Genomic DNA, 8580 nt, shown 5'->3' with positions numbered 1-8580 from the left:
TCCGCTTCCCGGGTTCAAACAATTCTCCTGCCTCAACCTCCTGAGTAACTGGGATTACCGGCATGTGCAACCACGCCCGGCTAATTTTGTAATTTTAGTAGAGATGGGGTTTCGCCATGTTGGCCATGCTGTTCTCGAACTCCTGACCTCAGGTGATCCGCCCACCTTGGCCCCCCAAAGTGCTGGGATTATAGGCATGAGCCACCTTGCCTGGCCTCCTTATATGTATTACTATCTCATAACATCATGTTGTATACCTTAAATATACAATAAATTAATGTAAAAAACAGGAAAACGTTTTGGGTGGTCACTGAGCACTTTGGGTAAGATCTGGATTGGAAGTCCTAACTAGTGAAAAGAGGTAAAGGGGGAAAAAAAGAGTCCCATACACTCCATTTGGCATCTGGCTTCCAGGGACACTGACAATGCTACTTTTCAATCTGATTTTTTTTGAGACAGGGCCTTGCTTTCTTACCCATGCTGCAGTGCAGTGGTGTGATCAGGGCTCACTTGCAGCTGCTACCTCCCGGCCTCAAGGGATCCTCCCACCTCAGTCACCGGAGTAGCTAGGGACTACAAGTGCATCCCACCATGCCCAAATAATTTTTTAATTTCTAATTTTTTTGTACAGGGTTTCACCATGTTGCCCAGGCTGACCTCAAACTCCTGATTCAAGTGATCTACCCACTTTGGCCTCCCTAAGCGTTGGGATTACAGATGTGAGCCACCGCGCCTGGCCCACTCCCTGATTTTTTTTTTTTGAGACGGAGTTTCCCTCTTGTTGCCCAGGCTGGATTGCAATGGCGCAATCTCAGCTCACCGCACCCTCCGCCTCCCAAGTTCAAGTGATTCTCCTGCCTCAGCCTCCCGAGTAGCTGGGATTACAGGCATGCACCACCATGCCCAGCTAATTTTGTATTTTTAGCAAAGATGGGGTTTCTCCATGTTGAGGTTGGTCTCGAATTCCTGACCTCAGGTGATCCACCCGCCTCGACCTCCCAAAGTACTGGGATTACAGGCCTGAGCCACCAAGCCCGGCCCGATTCTTAATCCTTAAAGACAGGCCAGGCATGGTGGCTCACACCTGTGATCCCAGAACTTTGGGAGGCTGAGGTGGGCGGATTACCTGAGGTCAGGAGTTCAAGATCAGACTGGTCAAAATAGTGAAAAACTTCTCTACTGAAAATAAAAAAAATTTGTCAGGCATGGTGGCACGTGCCTGTAATCCCAGCTACTCGGGAGTCTGAGGTAGGAGAATTGCTTGAACCTGGGAGGTGAAGGTTGTAGTGAGTTGTGCCACTGCACTCCAGCCTGGGCAACAGAGCAATAGACTGTCTCAAAAAAGACTAGAACTGCTTTTAAAACAAAGCATTGTAGGGCTATATGTGGTGGTTCGTGCCTGTAATCCCAACACTTTGGGAGGCCAAGGCCGGCAGATCACTGAGATCAGGTGTTCGAGACCAGTCTGGCCAACATGGTGAAACCCCATCTCTACTAAAAATACAAATATCAGCAGGGCGTGGTGGCGGGCGCCTGTTGTCCCAGCTACATGGGAGGCTGAGGCTGGAGAATTGCTTGAACCCAGGAGGCAGAGGTTGTGGTGAGCCGAGATCGCGCCATTGCACTTCAGCCTGGGCAACAAGAGTGAAACTCCATCTCAAAAAAAAAAAAAAAAAAGGGGGGGTGGGTGCCACAAGGCAAGCCATGGTATGTCTTTCATTTATTTTCCATTAGGTTTTAAGCACAATCATCTGCAAGTGGGACTTTCCTTTCTGGTTTCAAATCTTAAAGCAACAGAAACTGATCACCCCTATACAGTGCCACAAAGATTATGGAAACCCTGTCTTGAAATAGCTTGCACTGCAATAATTGCTATAAACAGCACATTCACTACTAATAACTACTTTATTAGAAGCCTCACAATCAAATCTGTTTACTTAGCCTCTGAAATGCTTTCTTGTTTGAAACATGGTCTCACTCTGTCACCCTGGCTGGAATGCAGCGGTGCAATCTCAACTCACTGCAACTTCCACCTTCCAGGCTTAAGTGATCCTCCCACCTCAGGCTATCGAGTAGCTGGGACTACAGGCACGTGCAACAGTGTGTCCAGATTAAGTTCTGCATTTTTTGTAGAGATGGGGTTTCACCATCTTGGCCAAGCTGGACTTAAAACTCCTGGGCTCAAGCGATCCACCTGCCTTAGCCTCCCAAAGTGCTGGGATTACAGGCGCAGGACACCACACCTGGCCTGAAATGCTTAAGACTCTAGAATTATCTTGAGTTAGTCTTAGCAATAAAAGACCAAGCTGGTAGATGGTGAAGGGCTAATGGCCCAGTAGGTTTGGCACAAGACTCCATAACCAAAACCTTACACAAGATCATTCAGACAGACAACTTAAAAACCTGCTTGAGAGTTTTACTGACAGAAAAAAAGAATCTGTGCAGAGACCCATTCCCTTTGCTACATAGCTCAGGCATTTTATTTTACCATTAATTCAGAAGTGAGAGAATGGTCAGGTCTCTCCAGCTTTAGTTCTCTTGGAAACATAAGATTGTCCAGTAGACAGCTTGTTAAACCCAAGTCATTCCCAAGGCACCATGTCAAAGATACTTCATACCCCTCCTCCAAAACCAAAGAAAACACACAGAGATTAATACACTACAGAAGGAATAAACATTTTAGATTAGTTTGTGACTACTGACCTGTCTCCTGTTTACACCATCAGAAAAGCTGATACAATAGCTGTTTTCCCGGAAGCTTTATCCTGGCAGTCACAACAGGAAGAGGCCTGTAGAGAACCCCAGGGAGCAGTGCACTCTCATTAGGCTGCAGCACTTAAGGTTTTTAACAGAGGAAAAACCCAATGATTCAGTCTTTGGCATCTCCCACTCCATCTGCATTAATGGCAAACATAGCTTCAGCTTCAGGAAGACAGGGAGAGTCGTAGATTTTGCAGATTCTGGTTTCCCCTCTTCCTTTCCTCAGATACAATCTGACCCAAAGACACAGACCAAAGCACCAATTTATTATAATTAAACAATTCCGTTCCTGACTTTATAACAGAGCTGAAAATTTTTTAGACATATATTCTTCCTAGGACCCTGGGAATGTTTCTGTACTGTTTTCCTTAGTGCATTTCCAACCTGGCAGAATCCATTTTTGCCCTGGCCCCTCTCAGTGGATTGTCCATAATGAAACAAATATTAAAAAAAGAAAAATTTAGGCCGGGCATGGTGGCTCATGCCTGTAATCCCAGCACTTTGGGAGGCCGAGTCGGGCAGATCACGAGGTCAGGAGATCGAGACCATCCTGGCTAACACGGTGAAACCCCGTCTCTACTAAAAATACAAAAAAATTAGCCAGGCGTGGTGGCGGGCGCCTGTAGTCCCAGCTATTCGGGAGACTGAGGCAGGAGAATGGTGTGAACCTGGGAGGTGGAGCTTGCAGTGAGCCGAGATCGTGCCACTGCACTCCAGCCTGGGTGACACAGCGAGACTCCATCTCAAAAAAAAAAAAAGAAAAGAAAAAATTTTTTTTCAAGACAGCGTCCTGCTCTTTTGCCAGGCTGGAGTGCAGTGGTATGTGATCATAGCTCAATACAGCCTCGAATTCCTATTCTCAACTGATCCTCCCGCCTCAGTCTCCTGGGTAGCTAAGACTACAGGCACACGCCACCACACCAGCTACTTTTTTTTGTAGAGACAGGGACCTCACTTTGTTGCCCTTACTAGTGTCGAATTCCTGGCCTCAAGCCATCCTCTCACCTTGGCCTCCCAAAGTGTTGGGATTACCAGTGTGAGCCACTGTGCCCAGCCCAAACATTTTTTAAATAACAGGGGAGAGGCATATCAATTATTCATATTCATTCTTCCACACTTGTGGGTTTTTAATTCTTTTATGAACTAAAACATCTATACCAACCAGAGCATGTTAATTAGATTAGCAAGAGTTCCTAAGTGTCTATACAACAGTAGCTTTAACAGGGCTTAAATGAAAATGTTATATCTTCATGTCTGCTTCACAGTTAACATGACATTCTGAAAAGAAGAACTGATCCCATCAACACCTTACCTGGTTGTTGACGCATGGGCGATGATATTTCCTCCAATAGGTTTTTTGGGATCAGCAGCAAACATCGCTGCTCCATCCACTTGAGCTACCACCTGATTAGTGATTACCACTGCTACACCAAACTGATGGGGAAAGGATAAATGTCAATTTTGTGGCCACAGACACTCCAAAAGCCTTAATGCTGCCACCACTTTCCCCCACAAAGTAACGAATAACTAATGTCTCTCTTCTTCCTTTTCTAAGAGCTTGATGATCTCAGGCACTGATGTCTTAGCCTCCTAGCAAGGCTCCTGGAATTCATAGCCACTGAAAGTAGGCATTCTCTGTCCCTATCCCACAACTTACCTCATCAGCGAGTCGCAGAAGCATCCGCAGAAACCTGGCCAAGTGCATCTGCCTGGCTGAAAGCTCACCTCGACCTGAGTAGTCTGTTCTGTAAAGGGCGGTGGCACTATCTACAATAAGCAGTGCATACCTACAGGAAACAAGGATTCTGTGAAGCCTATTTCTAGCCTGTGTCAGATTCTGCTCCTTTCCTTACCACCCTAAAATCTCATATTCATAGTTTTTCTTGTATATAGATATATTTTTTTTTTGAAATGGAGTCTAGCTCTGTCGCCCAGGCTGGAGTGCAGTGGGGCAATCTTGGCTCACTGCAAGCTCTGCCTCCCGGGTTCACTCCATTCTCCTGCTTCAGCCTCCAGAGTAGCTGGGACTACAGGCGCCCACCACCACACCCAGCTAATTTTTTTGTATTTTTTCAGTAAAGATGGGGATTCATCGTGTTAGCCAGGATGTTCTCGATCTCCTGACCTTGTGATCCGCCTGCTTGGCCTCCCAAAGTGCTGGGATTACAGGCGTGAGCTACCACGCCCAGCCTGTATATAGATGTTTTATTAAAATATCTGCACAGCACTAACATCTGAGGCACCGTTTAACAAGATTTCCAGCAAGTTCAAGTAGATTATGGTTTCATTTTTAATAGTGACTTGACCTAAACTACAAAGCAAGAGTGTCAACACAGGAATCATACTTAAACCTCCTCATTTGTAATTCAAACTACTATCAATCTAGCCAAATAGCCATTACAAGATTCAGGGAAGGACTCTAAGAACATATTTGGTGTCTTATACTGAGCACATACCTAGATTCTACCATCATGGCTGATGCTTGATAAAGGAGCTGGGTCTGGTGGTCTGTGTTGAACGCTCGAGCATATGCTACATTATCCAGGACATCACTGCCAGAGAGACCATACCTATGAGAGAGGAGAGAACATTTTTAGGCTGCACACAGAACTCAGGCAGATGAGCAATTCATTTCTGACACTTAAATTACCTGAATAGGTAGGAAGAAGTGGTACTGACAGTAGTTTCAGGGCCAAAGAATGTAATTCCCTTTCTATTAAGAAGTTCAGGCAAACTATAAGCAGAGAGATGATAGCACCCAACTACTCTGGAGCTCTACCTGGCAAGTCTTCAGGATAAATCAAATCCATTCTTTTTTTTCTTTGAGACGGAGTCTTGCTCTGTCACCCAGTCTGGAGTGCAGTGGTGTGATCTCATTGCAACCTCCACCTCCTGGGTTCACACGATTCTCCTGCCTCAGCCTCCCGAGTAGCTGGGATTACAGGCGTGCAGCACCATGCATGGCTAATATTTTTATCTTTAGTAGAGACAGGGTTTCACCATATTGATCAGGCTGGTCTTGACCTCCTGACCTCATAATCCGCCCACCTTGGCCTCCCAAAATACTGGGACTACAGGCATGAGCCACCCCACCCAACCTAAATCAAACCTATTCTTTGAGGGCCAGGTGCGGTGGCTCACACCTGTAATCTTAGCACTTTGGGATGCCGAGGCAGGTGGATCACCTGAGGTCAGGAGTTGGAGACCAGCCTGGTCAACATGGCAAAACCCCATCTCTACTAAAAATACAAAAATTAGCCGGGTGTGGTGGCAGGCACCTGTAATCCCAGCTACTTGGGAGGCCGAGGCAGGAGAATCGCTTGAACCCGGGAGACAGAAGTTACAGTGAGTCGAGATCATACCATTGCACACCAGACTGGGCAACAGAGTGAGATTCCATCTCAAAAAAAAAAAAGAGAATGTTTACATAAAACCCAGTGTGCTATGATTATGTTCTAGGTTCACGATTCTGTCATGAGGATAAACAGATGGCATTAGGATAGAGTTACACCTTACGATCCTGACCAAATAAAACAAGAATGAAGAGATATAAGTTTTCTCTATTTAGATCATGAATGTATGGTGAAAAAAAAAAAAAGATCTAACAGGTGTAAGTACTTTACTGCACAAGTCTTCTAGTTCTGCCTCAAGAAACACTGATATGGCTGGGCGTGGTGGCTCACACCTGTAATCTCAGCAATTTGGGAGGCTGATGTGGGCAGATCACTTGAGACCAGGAGTTTGAGACCAGCCTGGACTACATGGTGAAACACCATCTCTACTAAAAATACAAAATGTAGCCCGGTGTGGTTGCAGGCGCCTATAATCCCTGCTTCTCAGCTACTTGGGAGGCTGAAGCAGGAGAATCGCTTGAACCCGGGAGGCAGAGATTGCAGTGAGCCGAGATCGCGCCACTGCACTCCATCCTGGGTGACAGAGCAAGACTCTGTCTCAAAAACAAACGAACAAAAAAATACACTGATATAATCTACTATCAGAAAGGGAGAAAAGGCTGGGCACGGTGGCTCATGCTTGTAATCTCAGCACTTTGGGAGGCTGAGTGGGGAGGATTGCTTGAGCTCAGGAGTTTGAGACCAGCCTGGGCAACATGGCAAAATCCTGTCTCTATTTATAAAATTTTAAAAAAATTAAAAATTAAAAAAGGGAGACTATCTATTTGCTATAAAAACAGAGAAGGTTTACCAGAATAAAGAGTTATCCTAGCTTTTCTCTCAGTGGCGCTCACAAAAAAAGCTATGGGAACCTCTGTGCTTAGGCTCCAGAAGCAGGACATGGAATTCCCACAGCCTGGGACAAGTTGGCTGGAAATACCATCCTCTTTTTTTTTTTTTTTTTTTGAGACAGAGTCTCGCTCTGTCGCCCAGGCTGGAGTGCAGTGGCACGATCTCGGCTCACTGCAAGTTCCACCTCCCAGGTTCACGCCATTCTCCTGCCTCAGCCTCCTGAGTAGCTGGGACTACAGGCACCCGCTACCAAGCCTGGCTAATTTTTTTTATTTTTAGTAGAGACAGGGTTTCACCATGTTAGCCAGGATGGTCTCGATCTCTTGACCTTGTGATCCACCCGCCTCGGCCTCCCAAAGTGCTGGGATTACAGGCGTGAGCCACCACGCCTGGCCATAGCATCCTCTTTCATAGTGTTTCTTGAACTTCCTTAAAGATAATAACCTGGAACACCTGTTAGAAAACAAATTCCTGGGCAGGCTGTGGTGACTCATGCCTGTAATCTCAGCACCTTGGGAGGCCATGGCAGGTGGATCACTTGAGGTCAGGAGTTAGAGACTAGCCTTGCCAATAAGGCGAAACCCCGTCTCTACTAAAAAAAATACAAAAATTAGATGGGTGTGGCAGTGCACGCCTGTAATCCCAGGTACTTGGGAGGCTGAGGCAGGAGAATCGCTTGAACCTGAGAGGCAGAGGTTGCAGTGAGCCAATATCACACCATTGTACTCCAGCCTGGCAGCCTGGGCAACAAGAGTGAAACTCCGTCTCAAAAAAAAAAAAAAAAAAAAATTCCTGGGCCTAACCTAGACTCAATGAATTATAATTATCAGGGAAGAGTCTGGTAATTTGTATATTTAACAAATACCTCAGGTTATTCTTAACATATAAGTTTGAAAAACTAAGCTCATCTCAAAGGAGTTCTGTCATTCTTTCACAGTACTTCAGACTTTCAAGAAAGGCTAGCAATTGTGGTCATGATTTTCAAACTTTAGCAAGCATCGGATTACCTAGAGAGCCTGCATTTTTTTTGTTTTGTTTTGTTTTGTTTTTTTGAGATGGAGTCTCACTCTGTCGCCCAGTCTGGAGTACAGTGGCACGATCTTGGCTCACTGCAACCTCCGCCTTCTGGGTTCAAGTGATTCTCCTGCCTCAGCCTCCCGAGTAGCTGGGATTATAGGTGCCCGCTAACATGCCCAGTTAGTTTTTGTATTTGTAGTAGAGACAGGGTTTCACCATGTTGGCCAGGCTGTTCTCAAACTCCTGACCTCAGGTGATCCACTCCCTTGGCCTCCCAAAGTGTTGGGATTACAGGCGTGAGCCACGGTGCCTGGCCCTGGAGAGCTTGTTAAAACAGGTTGCTAGCCTGAGTATCTGATTGTTTCTGATTCAGTAGATCTGAAGTCCCATCAGACAATTTGCATTTCTAACAAGTTCTCAAGTAATGGTAATGCTGCTGTTCTGGGGACCATGTTCTGGGAACCCCAGAGCTACAGTAACATGAATGTGGGCTAATATTCTTCAATAGGGCATGGCAAAAATTAATCAGTAAGGGCTCTTTTGTTGTGAATGAAAGAGG

General features: G+C 45.8%; 1 protein-coding gene across 1 annotated transcript in view; it reads right to left on the bottom strand.

Moving 5' to 3' along the window:
• Positions 1 to 2452: 2452 nt before the first annotated feature.
• RAD51 (RAD51 recombinase) overlaps positions 2453 to 8580 on the bottom strand; it is a 35744-nt gene continuing 29616 nt past the window's right edge. The window contains exons 7-10 of the mRNA XM_002825304.5: positions 5217 to 5330; positions 4418 to 4547; positions 4073 to 4194; positions 2453 to 2993 (exon numbers count right to left, since the gene is read on the bottom strand). Coding sequence (XP_002825350.1) covers positions 2870 to 2993; positions 4073 to 4194; positions 4418 to 4547; positions 5217 to 5330 — 490 coding nt within the window. The 3' untranslated portion in view covers positions 2453 to 2869. The remainder of the gene's footprint in view (positions 2994 to 4072; positions 4195 to 4417; positions 4548 to 5216; positions 5331 to 8580) is intronic.

Source organism: Pongo abelii, chromosome 16, assembly GCF_028885655.2.
Source record: "Pongo abelii isolate AG06213 chromosome 16, NHGRI_mPonAbe1-v2.0_pri, whole genome shotgun sequence".
Taxonomy (NCBI): Eukaryota; Metazoa; Chordata; class Mammalia; order Primates; family Hominidae; genus Pongo; species Pongo abelii.
This window is presented reverse-complemented; position numbering and strand designations above follow the sequence as displayed.